General features: G+C 33.8%; 1 protein-coding gene across 4 annotated transcripts in view; it reads right to left on the reverse strand.

Annotated features, from left to right (window-relative positions):
* CEP120 (centrosomal protein 120) overlaps positions 1-25,240 on the reverse strand; it is a 63,300-nt gene that overhangs the window by 20,624 nt on the left and 17,436 nt on the right. For 2 of the 4 annotated variants that reach the window (XM_029965433.1, XM_029965432.1), the window contains exons 13-21: positions 24,711-24,807; positions 24,469-24,621; positions 23,722-23,811; positions 23,219-23,311; positions 21,443-21,604; positions 17,727-17,849; positions 16,180-16,278; positions 6,074-6,219; positions 3,137-5,389 (exon numbers count right to left, since the gene is read on the reverse strand). In XM_029965433.1, the coding sequence (XP_029821293.1) occupies positions 5,152-5,389; positions 6,074-6,219; positions 16,180-16,278; positions 17,727-17,849; positions 21,443-21,604; positions 23,219-23,311; positions 23,722-23,811; positions 24,469-24,621; positions 24,711-24,807 (1,201 nt within the window). In that variant the 3' untranslated portion in view covers positions 3,137-5,151. Of the gene's footprint in view, positions 1-3,136; positions 5,390-6,073; positions 6,220-16,179; positions 16,279-17,726; positions 17,850-21,442; positions 21,605-23,218; positions 23,312-23,721; positions 23,812-24,468; positions 24,622-24,710; positions 24,808-25,240 lie in introns of those variants that run through there. The other 2 variants (XM_029965434.1, XM_029965436.1) reach the window with 2 other exon arrangements.

The raw sequence follows: 25,240 nt of genomic DNA on the forward strand, positions 1-25,240 counted from the left end.
TCGCTGCTTGCACGGCTAATTATAAAGCAAATAGTAGCTCATGATGCTTTTCAGCCCTGATCGGGATGACCTACTGTATTACCATATTAATTTTGTTGCCAAAAATAGCCTTTTCAGGCAAACATACTGATGGTTTGGTGTCAAGGAACATCTCTTAACATGAGATCAATAAAATTATTTTCTGTACCTCCAGATGTGAAAAGCAAAACATAAAAATACCCTCACTTTATGTTAAACTATTAAGCAAATACAAAAATGTTGTAGACTTACCACTACCTCTTAAGCCTAAATTTTACAAAAAAAAGTATTAGTTTGATTGCCTGCTCAACTCAAAACCAAGTAATTTAATCTTGCTGCCCTATTTACATTTGCATTTGTAAAACAAAACGTATGATAGTCATAGTAAATCATAATTTTCAAATTTTCACAGGTTTTTTCATAGTACATTTACAGCTATGAGCAATGTGTGATAACTGCTGAAACAGTATTGGGTTGTGGACTATCCAACTAGACTCCATCTCTTCCAGTAAACCCACTCTAAATTTTGATGTCATGTTATCTTGTCAATGCAGTTATGTCTCAGCAACTGCATTGAAACCTTTTGCTCAAATAGTCAGTAACACTAAACACCTCCATAACCATCTACTCTCTATGTACGTTGTTAGAAAGAAACTTTTTTGTAGCAACACATACATTGCTTAAAATGCTGTTGAACTACCACAAGTATTTCGCTTGGAAAAAAGAGTACTGGTTTACAGAGTAAGAGACCTCACTTTTCCAGAAGCATTATTAATGGGGACTATTTTAGTCTTCAGTGACGGGGAATGACAGGCTGTAGCATTTCTTCAAGTTAAGAATAGAAAATAACTGTACTTGCAAGAATTCAATTACTCTGCATTAAAGCTGCCATGGGGTTACTGCACATTTATACATCAGAAAGTCAGTAAATTATTTTTCTATAAATTAGTCCCTCAAAGATGATTTTTTTTTCCTTTCTGTTCTGAATGCCAAACTCCTGACTGCTTCTCCACCACAGAGACTTCATATCTGGATAGCCGACATCTGTAAAAACATTTCTAATGAAAACACTACTAATACAACCCCCTGGAGAAACAAATGAAATGAGATCTAAGTATGCAGCCGCTTTTCTACAGCTCTGTCTTTAACAATAGTGAGACTAGTGCTTCCCATCCAAGCCTTGACACAGGTCATGATCATTTAGGCACAGTAGTAGCAAAATAAATAATTGTGTAAATATGTATTAACTGGTATAAATACTTCAGTAGCTCTTAGAAGATATGATAAAGGACTTCTGTTTTTAGTTGTGCATTAAGGTTTATCTTGGTGGATGGAGGGAGAACCATTTAAACTGCAGTGAAGGAGAACTATACAGATTGAACACTTGAAAGCTCAGTGCCAGATATAACAATGTTTCTTGTATGCAACAGCAGCGTTGAAAGTGTATTAGTGTTAAAAGTGTCGGATCACTGCTAAGATATTATAGAAACAGTGGTTATAGCTTCACTCCAAAAGAACAATGTACTGTAAAGATCCATAGCGTAACTATATACTTAAATAATTCAGATTCAAAGTAAAAGAATGCCATCTTATTTTCAAAATGATTTGTCTTTTTTTTTCCATAACACATTCCACTGCTTTAATATAAAAATCAGAAATTAGACACTATTTTCTGTTAAACAGCCTAACAATTATCAAGGGAAAAAGGTCTGTTTCAAGAGTTCTCAAAATCTCAGCTAATGCTCCATATCAAGATGTACAAACAGACTATATCCAGGGTTTCCTGCCTTACATTTAAACCTGTAATAAGTAATTTGAGGCAATTCTTTGGTAGCAAAGATTAGTAATAGCAAATTCCCAGCACTGGCAGAAAAATTAGCACATATCAACTCAGGAGGGGATCCTCTGTCTGAAGATTATCAGGAAAAAACAACAGTATTTCTAAATGTCCTCACTTTCAGGTGGACTTACGCTTTTCCTCTGAAAGATTGATTATATCCTGTATTTGTTCAATCCAAAGTTTCTTTATTCCAAGTGAACTGCGAGTTCTGGGCCCAAATCCTAAGGCAGATGAAGGCTGGAAATGATTTGATGTGGAATTGACACATAACAGCCACCCCACTTCCCCACTCTCCCATTTGGGTTCACAGAAACATACCGGTAAGAGTACTTGTATTGAAATAATTCCAGTGAAATCTGGGCACAATAATATCAATGGGAGTTTGCCAGAATTCCAGGAGGGTCTATCTGCTGCTCCTCTTCCCGCCACATTTTCTCCAGTGTATGGAATCAGGACTGAACCTGTAAACACAGGTCTCATTTCCAGTAGTTTTTTTATGCTGGTTAAATTGAGTTCCTTATATCATGCATCTGTTTCAAATGACATTTCTTTTGCAAAGAAGAGAGATTAAGATAAAAATCTTAAGATATTTTAAAATGGTATTTGGTCTCTCCACTAGAATAACTATAACCTTTAAATGGCTTTGAGATAATAAAAAAGCAAATGGAACCCAACATAAAAATTTTCTTTAAAGAAGAGTAATATTGAGCTCATATGATCCATATCTACTACAAATATGTATCTTACTTCTGGAGTACTTCAGTCTAAAGCACATAGACAAATTGTGCTGGAAAAATTAAATTGAAATATCAAGCTTAGAATATCCTCACTCTAATACATTTCCACATTCTAACACAAACAGTGAACACTAAGAGTAAGGACTTTATAACAAAATGAAAAGGTTAAATAAATTTTATGCTAAGTAAGTTTTTTTAATAATCACAAAAGTCATGCTTTACACATTGATCTTTCATATGGCTAAGTGGACCCAAATAGCTCAAATTATCAGATTTATAAACGATTTTCAAAAATAAGTATTCTATGATTTATTTTTACACAAAACTTTGATTTACTAGAGAGAAAACTCACCCAACTTCCTTTTTAAAACCAACAGCAACATGACTTTTTTTTTATGTGACACAGAGGTGAAATTAACTTCGATTACCAGCTTCATTATTTTATGGATTCAAGCACTAAAGACTGTCACATTATTGGAAATAGTAAATAAAATTTTTCATTCAAATACATAGTTAAAAAATAAATACAAAGTCCTTAATATATACTTAAAAATCAAATTTTATTTAATAAAATAATACACCTGAAAAGTCATAGAACACCAGTCCAAAAAAAATGACCAGCTATGAAATTTAGTCAACACTGTCTGTGTAATATTTAAGTCTCAGGCACCCTCCAGTGTTTGGAAAAGAAACTACACAAGTGCGCAAGCATTTGAAGAAAAACAGCACAAACAAGTTTTTCTGTCAAGATAGAAGCTTCCTGGGTCATTTACAGTAATTATATATAATCATGCATCAGTGATATGACACAGCCATGATGAAAAAAATATTGTAAAATTATATTTCGTGGATCTCTATGGGATTTAAGGAGGTGATATTTTCTTTGCTAGTGGAGAGGGATCTCTTTAAGTACACTACTTTGAAAAATACAGTAAAGTGTGCAAAGTATTACAAAAGCATTTCTTACAAAGTCTGGTATTGATAAGTATTCAAGTATTCCTCAGTTAATATAATCTCCATGTTTTTTTACAGCTTGTTTTTAACTTTTCTAAAGAGTCTAAATTAATAGTTTATTTAAACAGGAGATACATCCATGGTAAAGAGGAGGAAAACCAACGCATTTAGAGGTAAAGCCAGATAAGATACACCCCTCCCCCCATTTTATAATTAATACAAAATTAATTTGTATATTTTGTATTAATTATAACTTTTATAATTAATACAAATTAATACAATTTATAATTAATACAAAACAGGAAGGTCAAATGTATTCAACCATGTCTATGAAACTTCACTGATTTTATGTAAAAAACCCAAACCAATTAATTTTTTCATTGGTATCTTTGTTCACTTTAGAAGTTACAAATCCTAAGACAATTTTTGTACTTGACATTCAAATGGAAACACTTGTGAGTACAGGACAGACAAAAATGCCTATTGAAAGGACAGTATTGTAAGTTAATGTCAGGTAGATCCCCACAAATATGACAGAAACAAAATGAAGGTTGGAAACCAAAACTTTTTCAATTGTGATTATGTGCAAACTAACATTAATTGTGGATTTCTGTTCTGCACCCTGTTCATACTTCCACAATCAAACAAAGTTTTATTTACAATTTAAGTGGTAATGAGATAACATGTTTTGAAATACATGTTAAGTAACTTCAAAGTGGTTACATCTTGATTGAAAAAAACAGCTTTACTTAAACCAAGAGCTTTTTATGTTTGTGTTCAGGATTTAAAGCATATAAATTCACTGAACTGTTGCTTCAATTAATTTTCATCATTAAGGATCAATGTAAGAATGCATATACACTTCTGAATACGGTCTTTACTCTCCTGGGTTCACCCTGGATTCACCCTTACTGGTCCATGTGCAAAACTCCCAGGGCAACCAAGGGATTTTACCTGTACAATCAGGCTAGTTAATAACTGGTTCAGCTTCAGTTCCATAAGGTTTGATTCCCCCTCACACATACACACTCAAAACCTTGTCTCTTCTTTACGACAGAACTTAGTTGTGTTAACTACAGTTAGAGAATCCAAAATTGATTACCTTGTCACTTAGTAAAAAACGTTACATTTGGTCAATGCTGCAATTCAGTTCAGAATTAAGAGCTTTGTCAGGAAAAGCAGCTGATGTCACTTTTCCCCAGCACAGATGAAGAGATATTTTTAAAAATTGAAAGAAATAATGACAACATTGACCAAAAACCTCTTAGAATGAATATTAAAAATATTACAAATAAACCTAGTCAGGGTTATGCAAAAAGAGGTAGTAAACATTTCAGAAGAAAGTACACAAGATAAATATATTTACACACACACATATATATACATACATATGAGTACAAAAACATTATAAACCAGTCATTGCCACCGTAAAACTTACAACTGTGCTTAACTTGACATGTTGCAAATATTTACACTGACTTCAAAGAGAGCTGGTTATAGTGTGCAAAACAAAGCATGACATCACATATTTTGCAGTCATATAGGTTTAGAGAAATCACTCTATTCAGATTTTGGCTCTTTTTAACACCTTCTTGTACACTTTTAAACAGTGATGTTCCTTTTTGCAATAGCTTCTCTGATTTGACGATCAAGTTCACTTACAATATGATCTTCATGGTTATAGACTCCTGTTCTCAACAGGGTATCCCTCTCTTCTATCAGACGAGAGAGGTAATCATCCGCGTTCTCATTTAGTTTTCTACAATGAAGACCATCCACTCTACCAGCAGAATTATCTTTAGCATCTTGCAATTGCTTTCTCTCTTCTTGTTGCTTTAGCCTGATGTTGATAAAATAGAAAGAATCAGACAATGACACATATTAAAATCCGCGCTGTTTATCTTCATATTAAGTCTTTAGTTTATCTACTGAAGTACTTAGTAAAATAAAGAAAGCTGTAAATGTAACAAATTATTCTTTCTCTGGGGAAAAAAACTCAAAGTAAAAGAAATTTCAATATAATACTTAAAATCTAAGAAAACTTTTTCTATATGCATATGTAACTGATACTTGTTATCAAAGCTTCTACTTTATGCAAACTGTACTCAAACTAAAAGGGTTCAACAAACAAAACAAGTGCAAACAGTTTTTGGAGGACATCAGATAGATCTAGAATTTGAATGTATTCAAAATAAGAACAGTACATGTCTTGTTCTTTTCTTAACACAGCAGTTATACTTAGAACTGAAAGATTAAAGTAGAAAAAAGCCTGGTGCTGTAAAACTATGACCACAACATAAAAAACAGGTACAGTGGCCTTAAACATAGATTTTGCTATACTGCAGTATTGTTGCATTTTATAAGTGTGTAATCTTTACCTAAGGGACACTAAACTGTGTTCTTTCACTGGACTGACAGCCAATTACAATCTTGATTTAATTGAACTTTCCCTAATTTTAGGCTGACAGCAAGAAAAAAGAAGGGAATGGGCTGATGTGGAGGAATCTTACAAATACTTTCATACCTGTTAAGTTCATTTCTGATATCCTCCAGCTCCTGTCGGTCTGTTTTCCCCAGCTCTTTTTCTTCCGCTGCCAAATAGCGCAGCCTCATGTGCTCCAGCTCTTGCTGCTGCTTTTTAAGATGAGCCATTGCATTTTCTTGTTCACGCTTATATGGGAAGGGGTGAAGACATAACTCAGTTGAACATGTGATTCAATGTAAAAGTGCTAATTATAGTGACAGAGCAAAAGTTTAGGAATGAAGTCATGACAATTAAGTCTCCAGGAGTATTAGAAATGTAGGAGTTAACAGAATGCCTTATTGCATTACAGATATCACCAGAAAAGTCCAGTGACCATCACAATCACAGTGAACCTGTCCTAGCTGGATCAGCTGAAGCACAGTCACAGACATCTTCCAATAAACAAAATAGCAAAAATGTTAACAAACCTTTTTACTAACTCTGGCTTAAGTTGGTAAACATAAAACTCGCACTTTTGGAACTGCTCAAGCTACTGAGATTTACTCCTTGGCTACATGGTATTTTAAATAATAAATATTTTTGAGAAAGTAAAAGCTAAATAGCTGCAGGAAACTTCCATCATCAGCCCCATAGTACCTAGTATCAAAGCTTCAAGAACTACTTTTTGAAATTGCAATGTGTGCTTAAAAAATAAGCTTTGGAAACAAAATTCTGGCAAGATGTCGTTTTATGCTTGCATAGCACTATGTGAAATTTTACATAACTTATTTTGTGGGTTTAATCCAACCAATCTATCCATTCTAAAAGTTTACTTGCCTCTATTTTTTTAAGCTCTTCACACACACTGTAACAAAAGTAAGGTTTGAGCCCACTGCCACCTCATGACAATAGTGTCTTAATGAGAAATATGGTGCTCTCTCCACTTGTTTTCCTCCCAGCTACTTTCCACATGACCTTGTGCACTGAGTCAATACAGTCAGTCTCACATTCTGAATAAGACAGAAGACCTGAGGTAGTTAAGAGGTATTACAGCAGGTTATAAAAACATCCTGGATCTAAGCATATGGTGAAGTGCAAGTCTACTTCTGTAATTCTGACATTGCCTTCATAAGAAATATTTGATTGTTAATAAAATCAGTCTTATATTTCCTACGAGGATAAAAAAAAGATAATTTTTTGGTTGATAGGTATGAGCATATTCTTTATATAGTCAACCTATTTGGAAGACTTTAGTAGGGCAGTTTCCTGAATCTCAGTTGCCAGCAGTTAAAGCATTCCCTGTTGATGATCAATAATTAGCAGGATAATCTGAATTTCACAAGGAATTGGTATAAACAAAGACTCTAATTGTTAATGTGAACAGACAATGCAATTGAGAAGTACTTGACCAGAAGTCATAGCATGTATGTAAACACAAAATATTTTTATACTAAGTTCAATACATTAGCCAGCCAAATTAAATGTTAGAACTACTGTGAGACAGATCATAAAGCTTGAAGAACAATTTGTTAAAGGGTTACATACTACTAATAAAACCAGAAGGAGTGCTCCCAAAGAGTCTACAGTGGACCGATGATTGAAGCTTAAAAATATTTGGTGAAGACAAAGCCATAGTCTTTCCTTCTACATCAAGAATTCATTACAGAAGAACATTCCCATGTGAGAGACACCCTTTTTAATGTCAGACAGGTTTGAATAATAGTCTCAGACTGAAGTAGAATAGGTTTTAGAACAGGAATCTACAAACACATATAGCAAATATTAAAAAGTCACTATAGACAGCTGATATTTATCCACAAATTTTCAAGAATATAATGAAATTCAAAGAAAAAGTTGCAAGACTAACTGGAGGTTAGTCTTAATCCATCACCAAAACTAGTATTGACATCACAGCAATAACTATTTCCCCATTTTTCATTTTATTCTTTCTTTAAACAGAATCTTTAGGAATACCCAGGAACTACCATCAGACCTTACTTCCACTCAAACCATAACTAAAACCAAAACAGACAAGATGTATGGGTTTACCAGAAAGAACAAATCCAGCTTCTGCAGAAAAGTCACTCTTCCAACTAATCTTAAAAAAACGAACCAAACACCACATCAAATAAACCACCTTCATCAAAACACAAAACTAAAGCTGCCATGGAGAAAGAACTCTCAGGTTCCTCAGGGTTTAGAACACCAGAGAAAGGATAGCAATTGATCATTTCCACAAGAGCAAGAAGGTAACAGCAGACTACACAAGAAACTACTCTTCAGTATACTTGTAAATGAGAAAATCACTCTGGAACAGTTTACAGCTGATACAAAGTTATTCAGTGGGGAAAACTGGATGCGGAAGAGTGTGATATTATCAGTTGGTTTGAAAAGGAAGCAGATAAGTCAAGAATACATTCACTTATGTCTGTTAAACATGATAGCCTGAATGCAACTGGTGGCTCATGATGTACTTCAGTAACTGACTGAGGGCAGCTGAAGGGCATTCAAAGATATCCAAGGTGGGCTTCTAGATCTTGTCCATCTACTGCTGATGGACTCCATATGGATCAAACTGATATTTCACATCAGTTCATTAGCTGGGTTTTTTCCACCCAACAAAAAAAAGCACTGGCTGAAACTCAAAACTAGGTATATTCCAATTAGAGACATAATTTAAGTTATTGAGTGCAAATTAATCACTTATGCAATATACTTAAACATGTTAGGAGCTTCTTGATCACAGAATGTTCTGAATTTAGACATTAACGTTTAAAAAAAATGCTACAGAAATGCTGTTCAAGGATTTAGAAAGAAGAGATAGAGAGTGCTTTTTTTTTTTTTTTTCCCCTCAAGTCACAGCAAATATCACAATGGTATTCTCTGGTCTCCAAATACAGATAAGGCAACAGCATCCAGACAGTAAACCCAGACTTCAAGCATAAAACAGGCTATGAGGAAGAATGAAATAAACAGGCTACAAGGAGGAATAGAATTATTTTAACTATTTTGATAGTTGGACTTTGAGCTGTTTATTTTGCTAAATGCAGGTAGGAAGATAAAATGTTGAGCATGATCTAGCCTCAAACAGGTTGGTATAAAAACAGTACAACTTCAGTTACAGAATAAGTAAATAGATTGACAGCAAATCTGATTATCTCAATTATCCAGAATCTAGAAGTATGAGGACAGGCTAATATTTACTTCTTTGAGACCATCAATCACAATACTTGGTGTCCCCAGTTTGATCTACTAAGCTAAATCCTTTTCAAAATTAAGCAAATTAAAATACTGCTGTTTCAGAAAAAAACCCTTAATGCAAACATGAGACCTAAAATCTTGAGCATGTTAAATCTCCTTTGTAAAATTCTATTTAATCTCAGGGGAGGAGTGGTTGCCCTGTACATACAGAACAAATCTGGAAATTTCTACTTATCTGTCCTTACAGGATGAGCTACTTCTGCTGATTATACACCAAGTCTAAAGAAACTTAACACACATATCCCTGTAGTAGATGCAGTACACTCTGCGTATCCAAGTGCTGATTTTGAAATTAATTTGTCTAGTACATCCTAGTTTTCCTGTTGATATTATCTAACAGTGGGAAGAGTCTTAGAGGCCACTCAATAAGTTATATAAGAATGCTATTTACAAGCAAACTGCCTCATCTGTACAAAACCCATCTTGTTACTGTGGAAGATGAGGCTGGCATCTTCCTCTCAGGTGATGTCCAGAACCTAACTTTGATGCATCAGAGGACTTCTAATTGTCATTATCTCTTCTTCTAGCCTTTTAATCTATGCTGATTTGTAATATGATTATCTTCAGTCCAATATATTTTTGCAGATGGTGAGAAAATGATTAACTTTAGAAAACTCCTTATTCTGCAATTCAGTTCATTCATGCCCTCATTGTCCCATCTCAAACTAGGGCTACTGTCACAGGAAGTTGGGGTATTAATCTAAGTCTGTCAAATTTGTGCATCTCAATAATTGTATATGAGAATTTTTTTGAGGGTATGTTAGGCAAAAATCACTTGAAAACTACTGTGAAACTAAGGCAAAACAGACTACCACTTGCTACTAGGACAGCAGTACTTTCACATATACACAAATCCTCACATAGCTGTGACTACACTGAGTAGAAGCCTTCTAATCCAGCACTTCAGTTTGTGGAGTATATTATTCAGATCTAAAAGCAAAGATTTTGAAAGTATCCTCACACAGTTGCACTTGAGAGGAAAGGCATAACTGCACTCTGGCCATAAGAAGCATGCGGGATTAAAAGTTCCATGACAAGCTGCTATGTTACTATTTGAGGCAGGAAAGTTCAACAATCCATAAGTTTCTGCTGTTCAGCAACATGCTCACAATGACAATCTGAGAGTAAAAAAGGCATTTTAAACAAGCTCAGAGGAGAAATATATGTCAGAAGAAGTACATACACTTAAGGTTAACAGAACAATGTCTTAAGCTCAATCAGAACAGAAAGAAGACAAGATAATGCTTTCATATTGATCGAAAGGGACCTCATTCAATAATTTGGACCTTCATGGCCTCACTGTTTGAGTTCATTTCAGAACCATAATTTTTTTTATTAATGTCTTAAATCATATTTAATTAAATCAAGAAAAGGACAAAAGAGAATGATGCAGAAGCCAAAGAGATGAAGGAAAAGCAAGTCTCTTCTGCAGAACGCTTTGTTCAGTTCTGTTCCTTTTGATATTTTTCTCTGGGAAAAAGGTCTATTATGAAAATCCAACAAACAAAAAACCAACCAAAACCAGTGAGACTAGTGAGCATGCTCTTTGCTCAGGATAATATTCTTAAATTTGTAAAAGAAAGTAAGATTTAATGTAGCATGTGCTAAATTCTACTTTTCTCCATAGAGGAGAAAAATACTTATCAGTATATTTTGTCTCCAAGCTAATTTTGGGTAGGAATTCCTTTCAGACAAATGTGATTTGAAATTTAATTTGATTACTAATACAATTGTGATGTAAACATGACAAATATTTGGGGTATTGAGGGAAAAGTCAAGATTAATTCTAGTCAGTGAAAGTCAAGAATTTCAGAGGCATGCCATGCTGTGACCCTGAACAGTGACATTTAAGCACAGTAATATTAAATTAAAAAAATAAAAATCAACATTTTCTGAAGCAAGATTTCCCTACCTTTCAGTTTGAGACAGCCTGACTTGGAAAAAAAGACACTAAAACAAGTGAGAAAGGATTTTGCAGATTCATTTATGATGGATCCTGTGCGTAATTTACATTACACACTTCATACTTTCTGATTTTCAAATGTCTTTCCCAACATTAGTCTTTGACTCCTTTAAAAAGTCTGTCATAACAATTTGTAGAGTGCATAACAGAAAACTTGCTCTATGTCTACCATTCACAACAGAGCAAAAGAAACACATTTCCTAATAATACATCAATACAAGAAGATGGCAAAGAATTTAAAACAGTTGTTTGATAAGAAGGGAACCATGTTGATTTTGAATTCATTTATACAGAACTTTGCTATGATATCTTGAGGGACCATAAAAAGACTGCTTTTAGTTACAATGAGAGAAAAGGAAGGATTTTTTATTCATCTCAGTGATGAAACTGGTGTCACTTCAGAGACATTCAGGTATTAAATCCACGTTTTTACATGACACTGTAACAATCCACTGAGCAACAAACACTTTTTTTAAACCTGAGAACAAGCAGAACTCTACTGCATAGTAGCATTTGAAATGTAGCAGAATTTATTGTGAGATCTTCCAAAGCGAATAAACAATGTTCGCAAAACATTTCTGCACATTTATAGTACAAATAAAGCGAAGTCCAGCATTTCTAAACCCCTTTGGAACATCTTCATTTTATTCTGTGTATACTGAAAACTAAGTTATAATTGAATACAAAGTATTTTTTAAGTATACCTCAGTGCACACAAGTTTATACATGCTTAAAATTCTTAGTCAAGACTTTCTGACAGACTTTCCTCCTATAATATATCCCAACATAAGGAACACTTCAGACTTATTCCCAACTGCTTACTCTAGGCAGTCAGGCTGTTTTAAACCTCAGTAAGGGGTATTAGAATTTTTGATTTTAAACATTTAGAATTTCGTGTTTTTACATTTCACCTAAGGGAACACTCCGGAGTCATCAGCTGCTGGACTAAAGGCAACTTTGTGAATAGAAGATAAACTCAGCAGGAACTCAGAACACTTGGAAATACTTTACACTCGCATCACCACCTAATAACCATCAGCCACTATCCCGCAGTAAGGCAGTCACAGATGAACCAAAAGTATCCTGTGCAAATTACTCTGAAAATTATCTTTGCAGAACGTATTAGCTGGCCCAGCTACTTTCCTCTCCAACACTTTCTCAGCACTGCTAGTCTCGCTGTTCTTTTTGCTCTTTTTCTTTTCTTTACCGCCCCTACCTCCTTCAGTAAAAATTATCACCAATATTCCTTTCGCTTATTAATTTTATGTTTGCTGTCCTCCTTACACATCTCCACAAACAAAACAAATCCAAACCAAACAAAGCCACGTGTGAGTTATCAAATAACTTACTTGAAGGTTTTACTACTTTTCTTCATTAGTTTTCATCTCTAATGTAGTGCTTGAGATATGGAATACTGTTTTAGAAGCTTGCATGGTGGAAACCTTCATCATGTTTTGAAACTTATGATACTACAGACATATCAGCATTAAATAAAAAATAATCAACAATAAAAAACCCTCAAAATTTCAATTATAATCAGATCATAAAAGAATCCCTGTATGCCACCAGGTGCTTTCGTTAAGAGGCTCTTCAATCAAGGAAGCACAATCTTTATTTTGCCATAGCTGCCTATAAATCCAAAAGGGAGATGTAAACATACATACACTAGACTAAACAATGGCTAAATAGCAGCCACTATTCACTCTCCCACTCATACATACCATGCAAGTCTGTGGGAAAAACTTACGATTGAAGCTAAAGAACTCAAGTAAAGTTTTCTGAAAATAACCCAGAGCTGACAAGTCAGTAGGAGGGCCTGGATGGTTTCAAGACACAGTTTTTAACCAAGATTTGGATTTCCAAATGGTGTGTTGTGGTTTTTTTTCTTTTCTTCTCTTTTTTTTTTAATGTGAATTATTTTTTTTAAACAAAGATTTACATCCTGTCCTTGGCTAAATTACTTACAAATTAATCAAATTAATTACTGAATGGATAAGTAAGATACTAGACAAGACAGAGTGAATTGTCAGCCAGCCAATATGTTCTATGCTGTATTAAACAAATGCATCAGTGCTGATTCTAACAGCTCTGTAGGGCACAAACACATTAGAAGACTTACAAAAATGTTTCTCATGGAACACTGAATGCATGTACATTTCGAGATTTGGGCTATTTAGATTAAATATGACTGAGATTATCAACCGCTAAAAGTGATATTTCTGTCAGTTTTTATTTTTGTTTTGATACAATTTTTCTTACACTCAGACAAGTACTGACTTTAGCATCTAAGATCTCTATAAACATGTATGCAATTTTCTGTATATAGTTTGATTCCTCTCAGAAATAATGTTAACATCCATAGAAAAAATATGGAAGTCTTATTTGTGTAGTATTGAGATTGCCCAGTAGGCAAGCCTCAAAGGACAGTTTTTGAAACCTCCAGAAACAATAAAATCTACCTGGGTGTACAGATGTGTAACTGATTGTTGACATTTTTGTCTCCCTAAAGCTGAACGGGGTATAAGAAATGAAGACTTGCCCTAAGTAACAAAGAGGGAAGAAAAGTAAACTGGGTGAAGTCTATTGTCAGTCAGCTTTACAAATTGTGTTAAAATTCAACTGACTTCTGTATTTTTTTTAGCACAGGTAAGTAGAATATATATATATCTGCCTTCACGTACTTCAATAACACTGGCACTGTGTTTATCATTCAAAATCCTACAAATGGAGAAGTTTAGATCATATTCTATTAACAGTCCCATATTTTTTAAGTTATGTGTTGCATATCTCACATTCTGTAAAATATAAAACTATCCCAGATGTGTGCTAAGAACTAGTTCCAAAGTAAAAGAAAACTTTTTAATTAAGGAAACATTGACTTTTATGGTTGCAAATCAGAAGAGCATTTTACTAAATGCTTAGCCTGTAGATTATGCTTCTTTAATTCACAAATTGACTGCACCAGGTCACCTTTGAGTAATGGAAATCTCTGTTTAAACATTTTTTTGGCAATGGGCACAAAGCATTAGATCTCATTTCCAAGACTTACCAGCTGGGTTTTGTCATTAACATTTATTAACAATCTAAGATATGGCTTTCAGCGTCTAATCCTCACTACACAAATGTTTTGTATAGTTCTCTAGAGAGCTTTGGTGTGACAAATTACTGGCACAGATTACAACCCTGTGGCTATTCACCAGAGGCAATGCAAAATTAACATGGTACTAATCCAATTTAAACAAGAAATTGGTCAAATTATGCACAATTGCAAAATTCATTGGAACTAAAGCAAATCTAGAATTCCTTAAGCAAGAGTTTCCAAATTTATATTTAAAACATGGTAAATGGTTTTTGATCAGATGTGCTTCAACTTTTATTTGGCTCTTTAAAGTCACTTAAATTCTTTATCAATAGACCAAGCATAAGATAAAGCACAGGAGTATAAAAACCACAAGAAACTACTTTGAAAGGGTTTGTTCTGTTGCAGAAAAGTTTTAGGTAGCATAATTCACTGTACCTGCCAACTTATTTTATGGTTCAGACTTTCAGCAAGAGGGTCAGTTGAAACCATCAACATATGCTAATAAATTCAGATCATCAGGCCTATGGTGATGAAATTTGTAATAAGAACCTGATAGGGATACACACTGGTGTTAATGTGGCAAGCAACAATCTTCTCTTCTATTCCACAGGAATTTTAAAACATGACAAGAAAAAAATAGCCTGGACATTTCATGACTGCTGAAGAAATCTTAATCAGAGACATAAGACTTATATTCTTCCTCCTATCATCTTCTCAAATCATAAATGTTTCAGAAATCAGAGATAAAAATTTGTAACTCCTTTTATCACTGGGCAAAAAAGGAGCAATTTCAAGATGGCAAATAAAGATAAGTTTTTACTTAATATCAGTGACTACAGTCTATATTTGCTCTCTTCAAAGAGAAATACAAATTAAAAGAAATAATAAATTAGGAGAGCGTGGGATTGACCTCTTACTCTCCGAAACCTGAATATTCTACCAGTAAGAATGAAGTAGGTACTATAATCCTTAAAAAACTCAACACTGATCCTCAGTACCCAGAATTAGGCGTGAATACAGGTAATAAAAACTTTTTACAAAACTTGAATTCTGAAGCTTTATGTCCATGCCAAGGTCTGTTCAGCAACTGAGATTAATTATTTTCTAATTTGTTAGTCAAGGCCAATGGAAATTCTTGCCATTCTTTAGTATATTGTTTAGTTATTGTTTAATTCAAGAAAGACAGTTGATGACAAAACCCAGATACAATATGGATTCAGCAAGGATGAAGCTGTTACTAATGCAAGTTTGAATGAAGTGACTTAAGTCATATGTGTGTGATTATATAGACACACATAGACACACAAGAACTCTGTTAAAACATAGCAGTAAAATAGTATGCCATGTTAGTATGAGATTAGGAATTCCAAATACAGAAGAAAATTTCACTTCCAATTTAAATTTCCTCTAAATTTACTTCATTTTACAGTATTCATCAAACCTTAAACCCTTGTTTCTAAAAGTGAAGATTTCTTTCTTGTCTTTACCCTTCATTCACTATACAATTAAAATATAGAACAGTTAGGACTGTAATTGACCAAGTTGGTTGGGATAGTAGCAAAATATTTTCTCTGGAGCTTCTGATTCAGTATTATTTGGAATTAAATTAAACTTTTTTTTTTTTTTTACACACCTGCTTTTAACTATGTCAACTTTCTCTGCAGGTGTGAGCCTTGGTCTTTCCTGAGTTGTTCAATGTCAAACATAAACCACTTTTGCTGTTCATGCATAGCTCAGAGCTTTACTTTGCGAAGGCAAACACTAATAAAACGAAAACTGCCAGCAGTTAGCAGTAATCCTAGTAGCTTCCAACATCACATTAACTTGGTTGTCTCATATGACCAAAGAAAATCTGCATACCTGTTTTAACCTTGCAAGTTCTTTCAAAGCCCTTGTCCATTGCTGTTTGTAGTGGAGCTTTGACTTGGTAGCTGACTCTAACTTTCTTTCAAGTTCAACCTGAAAGCAATTAAAATCATATCAGCTGAAGCAATAACAGCAGTAACAATCACTGAAAGATGTATATATACAAAGGGTCTGGTTTAAGAAAAGTGTTTATGTAGTGTAATATACAACATCATCTAAAGCTGTTATACAATATAACATAAATATTATGGCACACGAACATTTTCTTGTTTAAAATATAACCTTATTTTTATTGGATGGCCGTCTATACAAAAAAAAGAAAGATTACTTTTAGCACTAAATCTGCTGATGTAACCTTTAAATTTAAGATTCTCAAATTAGCCATCCCCTCATCCCTTTTTTATTCAAAGTAAGATTATAAACATTAATTTAACAGAATAAATCACACCCTTAAAAGGTGTGTGGATTTTTTTCTTTCCTGCTGATGGAAGATATGTCCTACATTTTTTCTCTGAACTACACATCTGTTCAAACCATTCTTTAAAATCTATGTATCTAGTGTGAACCTTTGATCTTACTACCTAAATCTTTAAAAAGTGCTACACACAAAAAAATTGCATTCTATTCTGTGTGCAAAAAAAATGTAGTATTAAAAGGCAAATGAAAAAAGTTATGAAGCACACAGAACATAATGTGAAAAAATGAAAGATTTTTAATTAACATCCGAGGAAGTGATATAGGCCTGACAATCCTTTAATTTGACAAAAATTATTTCCATTTAACTTGTGAAGATCTTAAAGCACAGATTTTTTTAAACTAAGCTAACAAAAATAGGAAACTTAAAAATATTTAAAGGTAAGAGTTTAAACTGTCTGTAAAGACAAAATATATTTTGAATAATTTGCTTGCATTATTAGAAGTTATTCAAGAATACAGCAACATGCAGACTGGCCATATAACTCAGTGCAATTTGTGACAAGAAGCCTAGCCTAATTTTTTCTCATCTTATTTGGTCAACAATTTGAGTCAAACGGCACAAAAACTCCAAGCATAAATGCCCATATCTGTGGTTTTAATCAAATTATCCTCTACTGAAGGCAAGTATGTTTTTTAAGAAATCAACTTATGATGGTGATTCCATTTCACTGATAAGTAACACAATCTCTTTCCGGAAACACTTAATTACAAAAATGTACATAATGGAATACCAGTCTAAATTAATCTTTAGAAGAAAATGCTCATTTTTCCTTATTCTTTTATAAACAGAATGTTCAGAGTCCCCAGCATAAATCATTATTTAAATGTATAGGTTAGGCTTTTTTCCCTGCCTTAGCCTCTAACATTACTGCTTCCTCTATAGAAATAAATGCCTACTGTTGGCCTTACTTGTGCCTGAATATTTAAAATCCAAAGAAATAACTGAAAAAAGTAAAACAAAACGGACAAATTAACCAGTTTATCACACAGTATTATTCTACCTCCCCCTTATCACCGAGCGGACCATTCTGACAGTTTTTAAGTACTAGAAAATTCCAATATACCTTTTCTAAAGTGAGAAGATTTATTTCCGATTGTAGCTGGATTTCTGGTTTGCTACTTTGCTGTTCTTTGTATTGCTGAAACTCCTTCTCCAAAATTTTATGCTTATTTTCTGCTTCATAAAGCTACATTAAAGATAACAACATGCAAGTTAGCAGAAAACCCTATTCACAGACAAATAATTGGATGACAGAACTTAAGTTACTTCTTAGTCCCTGGAACAAACATCTCTACTGTCAATTTTCTGATATAAAACAGACACTGAACGCTACACATTCATAATTAATGATTTCTTGATGATGGCACACAGCAATGTTTTAATAGGAAGAATTTTAAAGAGGATCTTTACTCAGTACTGGAAAAAAAAACGAAACAAGTCTGTCCTCATATACAGAAGATTGAGATTTATACACATTTTTGTTCACATTTCTAAAACAACTTGCAGAAGAAATACAGAAAGCAAAACTACTAAGATTTACACACATTTAAAAAAAAAAAAGTCAGTGTTATCTACTATATGAAGTTTTATTACTTATGCAGTTTCACCATCATAACTTTTTTAGAAATGTCTGCAAAAAGAAACAACTAATACTTTGTACAATCAAATGATTTAGAAGAAAGGCTGAAGTAGAAAGGCTTCATTGACTAATGACTTTATACTGAGTACCTCTGCCCTCACAGTGTACTTCCACAGTTTCAAGAAGATTTTTATAAAGAGAGCGCGTTGCTTTTCAACTTACAATAGGTAATTTGAAAAATGATGCCAATACAGTTACTTGCCACATAGAAAGTAAGTAAGTGAAATATTTAACAGCATTTTTTACTACACCATATTAAAAATATTAAGAATTTTTTGTAATATGTTTTTTAAGTGTAGCTTATGTTGTTCTTCTTTTAATTATTATTCAACTATAAATACCTTATGCACCTCACAGAACTAATGTATTCCATCACAGAATAACATCCCACATGCTGCTCTTGTATTATGTCCAACTAGATAACATAAGTTTTTCCCTGAATTGCATCCAGCAGTTTAGAATACTGGGTGAAAATGCTTTAGAGAATTCATTTCTGTTTCAAAGCCTACAACTTGTTCTAGTAGTATATCAATATTTTAATTCTCTGGATCCCCTAACTGGGTCATATCTTTTTTTCTTCCAAAATTCTGGTTTTTTCCATTTATTATTGTTACCGAATGGACAAAAGAAAGGAAAGATGCTTCATGGGGAGCCACACAAAAACACTGCAGGCTTTTTTTCACATGGAACCGCAACAGCCAACTGAACCAAACTGTACCAAAAGGTACTGCTGTTTACTACCTTTCCATTTTTACCTATTTCTTTTTAAAGCAAACATACAGATTTGATGGTGATGACAAAGACAGCAACTAATTTCCTTTGCTATGAAAAATGCCAGGTCTCCCTAGAATTTCTACAAAAATGTTTAATTTCTTGTTTGGTTCTGGAAACACTTTCAAAAATTGAATTTCCTGTGAGGCCTCAGGTTGTGGACTGTTAGGAAACCACACAAATCATACAAATGAAGCATGACTTCCTTATTCAGGAAGTAAGAGTGATGTACTTCAAGGTGGATACTTCAAGGATCTTCTCTTGCACATACAGGGGCTTACTTCCAAACAAGTTCAATTGTAGAGTTCTCTAAATGTCTAAGTGTGAAAATAGTATATCAACAAATACTTTTAAAGGTATGGAATAAGTTAAAGTATGTTGTTTAGAATGATAAAATAAAATTCATTTCAGAACATTTCTTGCTAAAAAGCAAACAAACAACACAACCCCCACACACACACATAAAAAAACAAACAAACAAAAACCACACCCAAAAAGTTTAAAAAAAGAGACCTGTTTGGTAACAACAGGAACTTCTGCACATCACAAAGAGAAGGATCCTAGACTGAAACTCCAAGGCAAGTAAACAAAACCCCATCCTCAACAGAGCAAAAGAAAAAGCCTGTCATATGCAGAATATGTGGTAACAACCACCACATATTGAAGCATAGCAGGAACAGCACAGAGAAAGACAGCCAGCATCATACGGAAAGAATGGCCTTTGTACAGAACAGGACAAAACATAGTGGGGCTTGTGTTTGGAAGAGAGACAGTATGACAGCCACCTATACAATCAGGAATAGTATGTCACACAGACACTAAAGGATTCTTCACAATTATTAAGTAATGAGCTTAAAATGAACATAAAAATGAACAAAAAATGTGAACACATAATGAAATTTTAGAACTCACTGCAACAGGATGTTGCAATACTAAATACTTTTTAGAAGGAATAAGATGAGTTCATGAAGAATATTTTCATTGATGGCTAGTAAATATGAAGTGCTGACTCTGGCTGAGAGTTCATATAACCCTTGATGGCACTGCTGGATATACCAAAATTGCATTCTCACTGTCCAATTTCTTGCCCTCTAGAGCCAACCATTGTGGTAACATAATGTTGAGCTAAATGATCTTTTGTCTAATGACTGTATGTCTGTTCCAAATAGGAAAAATAAAGTGATTGTGATTTTTTTTAAAAAAAGAGCCTGTAGAAGCTAAAAAAGAGTCCGTGGGAGCCAAAAGAATGAATTTGAATGAAGAATACTAGCTGATGGCATTTGGTTGCTTGAGCATGAAGAACTATTGGCTGTCTTGTCTGGACTGGTAGCTGCCAACACCACATACACAATGCAGAAGTGATTCACTTATCACTTTGAAGAGGACTGCAGTCTGCAGTTTGAAACTGCTCATCTCAATTTAATGACTTCAAGTAGAATAGTTAGATTAGCATCTTCTAGGTTAGCAGCATTTTTGTACTAGCTGTATTTTTATAAAGTTCACTGTACTATGGTTTACATGTGCTGACAAAAAAAGAAGTTATTATCAATGTTTAATATGAACCTAAAAACCCACAAGAATCTAGCACAACTCTTCTTAATAAAAAAACATACCTTTTTCTGACACAGTTCTTCAAACACTGAAAGCTAATATGGCATTATCACTGTCACAAATCAGACATGAAAAACACCAAAGCACGTAATTAATCTCCATAAACGAAGTACTCTAAAAAACACTTAGGCATTAGATTCAGTCTACTTAACAACAAATTAAGTGTCTACTAATGTAGCAGCTAAAAAAAAAAGTACTAACTTTTACAATATACTTTAACAATCAAGAAAAATAGCCAGACTAGCCTTGTTGTCAGAGCAGAAATCAGCTTATTGGACAAGAGAATGCTGTCTAAATGTTCTCAGTTTAGAAAGTACTGCTCTTAGAATAGAAGACTGCAATAATAAGATAATTCTCCCCTCCATCCCATAAGGATAGTAGAAATACTCTTTTGCAGTGGAAAAATAAAACTATACAGTAAAACTTTCTCTATTTTTGCTAGATGTTACCTGATATCAATTTATTAAAATTACTGAAATGCTTACTGTTGTTCAAGTTCTTCATGTAATGTAGGTTTTTATTTGCAATTCATTTTCAGTTGTTAAAAAATAACTATAACCATTGCATTGCAAACTGGCCCTACAACTGAGTAAGACTGACGGGGATGGATCTCAGCACATAGTTCACCAAAAAAACAGAAATAAAATGTTTATTATAAAGTTGCCAGAATGCACTTGCCTCCAAACCACTCTGGATACTTATAAAAATGCTCACTTTAATAGATAAATGGCTGAGGCAGAAAATGTAAGTGTACTTACCTGCTGATGTAAGCGAAGCTTGTCTTCTTCCAGTTGTTTGATTTTTGACCTTTCTAGCTCAAGCTGGTGCGCACATTCCTCTCTGGCTCGCCGCACAGAATCCTGTAGCACCTGCAGGTTTTGCTCATGCTCTGCTTGCAACTCCTTCTTTACTCTTTGAAGCTTAAAAAGAGAGATATTTATATTAATCCATAGGGGTGAGAGCTTTACTTTAAACGTCTCTTACAACAGTTACTAATATTCGTGACAGAAAAATTGTTATCCATTTTAGAAATCAAACAATAAAAATTCCATTTGCCTATATGTTTGCTATATACTTTTTTATTGTATTTCAGCTTTACTAACAATCTACCAATTATTATATTTGAGCTACAAATATACTCTTGCTTGACTACTGTTGAAACAGAGCTATTTGTGTCTCTTCAGTACATTCTACATGATTCTACAGGATTGCTAAAGGCAAGTTTTACATTCACCTTTCTACTACAAACTGAAAAGCTAAATATACTAATTTACTGCAGAGAAAGCAAAGTCACAGCTATAGCCAAGATGTCTTTAGGTCAGTAAGACTGCAGTCCAAACTGACCATATTGAGAGAATTTTTCATAGAGCTAAACAGAAAAACAATCCTTGATATGTTTGAACTTTCTAGAAAGATGCTACTGGCCCAGAAAATTGTTAGCTGAATAGAAACCTCTCTAATAGCCATTTCTCAAACTACATAATTGCTAAATGAACCCTGCATCATTTTGTCTAGACATTTTTGGAATCCACTGATTTTTATCATCTCTGAACTCTCAGGTCAGAATCTCACTGAATTTTGAGAAAGTTTTGAAAGAAAAACATATATGACATTCAAAGTAACTACTTTTACTCAGACTGACATGTACTTGGCCAAACCAAAGCATCATATTTTTTTTGCATAAATGTTAAAAGTCAGAACACTACAGCACAAACTGCATCTTGAGGTGTACAGAGAGTAGGGGTACTGAACCAGCCAGTCCCCGTGTTGGAAGCTCTCTTAACTTTGTTACAGGGACAGAAGGGATTAGTGTGATAAAAAGATTAATCTGACTTACAAAGAGGAAAGAGAAAGTTTGTTGGACTGCTAAACCACCACAGCAGTTTATCTACATAATTTTGAGTTTGTTCTGAAGTATAAAAAGAGGCAGTTTATTTTCTTTCTCTTTTCATACAACTAGTGTCCCTGAAGTCACACCCCACTTCCTCATATTGGGGGTAATCAGTAAGATCTAGAAACAATGGTAGTTACTGGTTTCTCTTATAGTCTCTTTGGTCACTTAAAAAAGAAAAAAAAAAAATAGGAACTCTGAAATTGTCGGATAACAAAACCTGGACAGTTTCTCCCAGATCTTCCTGTCAACTGCTTCTATTTCGACAGTTAATCTAGCAATTACCTTTTGAAGTGAGGTACTGTTGTGCACATGTACACTATTCACCTGACAGTACTAAACTTAAAATCAGATATGCTAATGTTACATAAATGTCTGCATGACATTAATTCTGTCAGGAATAGACAATTTACAGTTCTGTAATTCTAGCAACCATTTAAGAGTTCACCGAATTTCTATTTCGATAAAAAAGTGCAGTTGTAACAAAATATGGACTAAATTACTAGTATTTCTCTATTCATCTGCGCAAATGTGGCTATTTCAGATCCTATACACAGCTCACAATTGTCATGAAGTAAAAACTCAAACCTTAAAGAAACAGCTAATGCAATTGCATTGCTTAATAGAACCGAGCAGTTTTTACCTCTGATTCAGCACTAAAAAGCTGTCGTTCTCGCTTATCTAGATCTCTCAGGGTTTTCTGAAGTTTTTCTTCAAAAGCATTATACTCTGCTACCTAGTCAAACAAAAAAAAAAAGGTATAAAATAATGACAACTTTTATTTGGAAGCTTACATATAAAACCAATCTCCAGCTCTTAATTAAGAATTTACAATGGAGAGTCCTTCTTTCTAACTCAGTAAAGGCTAATAGGTCACCATGCACAGCCAGGCTGTACAAGTGCTTTTTGACCATGCATGTGAAAGGCAATTAAGGTTAAAAAGCACCCATATAAAGCAAGCTAACCTAAGGATTTCTAACAAGTATTCTATGATTTAATACTTTTGCACTGTTGCAGACTAGATGCATGCATATCAGTAGGTGCAAAGGCTAATCATAGACCCTTTGTTATATGTTTACCTTGTTGAGCTTATAGTGATAGATTTACAGTAAGACTTTTATCTCATATAAGGACAAGTTTCCTTACCTTTTTCTTCACTAGTGCCTCTCTCTCTCTATCTCTTTTCTTCCATTCTTCTGCAAGTGCTTGCATATGGACCATTTCCTTCTTTTTAAGCTTTTAAAGGCAAAAGAGAGAAACAGAACCCCCAAACCAGAAAACCAGATCAAAATTGTTGGAAGTGCAGCTTTAGAGTACTACCAGACGTAAGTCTTGAGCAAAACAATTTTGTACACTAACTTATGACTCAGTATATATTCTGATAGTGAAAGTTACTTCTTACACTAAAGTACAAAATGCAAAGTAAACACAAGTTGGAGAAAAATATCCTAACAAATAGACACCAGATCCTCAGTATCTTTCAAAAAGAAGTATGTGATTAAGAATACTTAGAATGAGTTCAGGAGTAGAAACATAGCAATGGATTTTTGAGTGACACTAAAGAAATACAGCGTCAATATTTAACATCTGTAATATCAATCTTGAGTATCTACTATACTTCATAAAAAGTAATTGAAAATTTTGAAGGGGGTATTCTGCAGTTCAATATTTAGCACTTTCTTCAGGCACTTAAAATAATTAACCTTCCTTAAGAATATGGAATTACTGGATAGATTAGTGTACCTCTGAAGTTTTAATATTCTGTATGAGTAAAATTTAGTTCTTATTTGAAACAGTGGCAAAGAAAAATAGAAGTAATGTTCCCCTCACCAATTCTGCTAAAAATTCTCTGGCAATCATGTTATTTAGGTAATAAACAGAAAGAGTAAAAACCTGATTTTCAAAAAGGTCCTCTTGCATTTCCTTCCACATTTCTAACTCCAGTGCTGCTTTGTATTCAAGAGTTTCTCGAGGTTCTGGATGGTCTTCTGCAGCACAGTGAGGCTGAGTGTGAGGAATATGCTGCTGTTGCCCAGCAACTACACCCTGATAAAATAAGAGTGGATTTTTCACTGGAAACTCAACTTTTCACAGAAATGTTCAAGGTAAAAAGATAAGATTTATGTAAAATTTACTTGAGAAGAATCTGACACCATAACTTCTTGCACCTTCACAAGCCCGTAGTCTTCCAAAGTGGTGGCATATGAAAGCTCTGCTATTCTGTTGCCTGACCTACAAATAATTAGAATGTTATTTTAATGAAAATTGTATAAAAATACAGAAAGTAATTGTAAACCAACACACAAACCAGCAAAGCTGAAGTCCTAAAATTTCCATGCAAGCTCAAAATCTCTGAATAGCTGTCTACATGAGAGCCAAACATGCTCTCCCATGTATATTGTTAAGTTAGGGATTAGTTTATGCAATAAGCTTTCTGACTTAAACAGATAATTTGGGATAATTGATTGGGAATCTATTTAACTAACAGATTACTATAATCCAAATATCCCTGCACCAAGAAAATGATCCAAAATTGTACCTACAACCTTAAATCTTTCTAATGATATAACTGTCAGGTATTGCTGCTGGCTTCATTTTAAAATACTTGTTCAAAATCGTTAATCTTGCTTTTTTAGGTGTTAACAGTAACTTTCTAGTTATCCAC

Source organism: Manacus vitellinus, unplaced genomic scaffold (assembly GCF_001715985.3).
Source record: "Manacus vitellinus isolate BGI_N305 unplaced genomic scaffold, ASM171598v3 scaffold_9_pilon, whole genome shotgun sequence".
NCBI classification, from domain to species: Eukaryota; Metazoa; Chordata; class Aves; order Passeriformes; family Pipridae; genus Manacus; species Manacus vitellinus.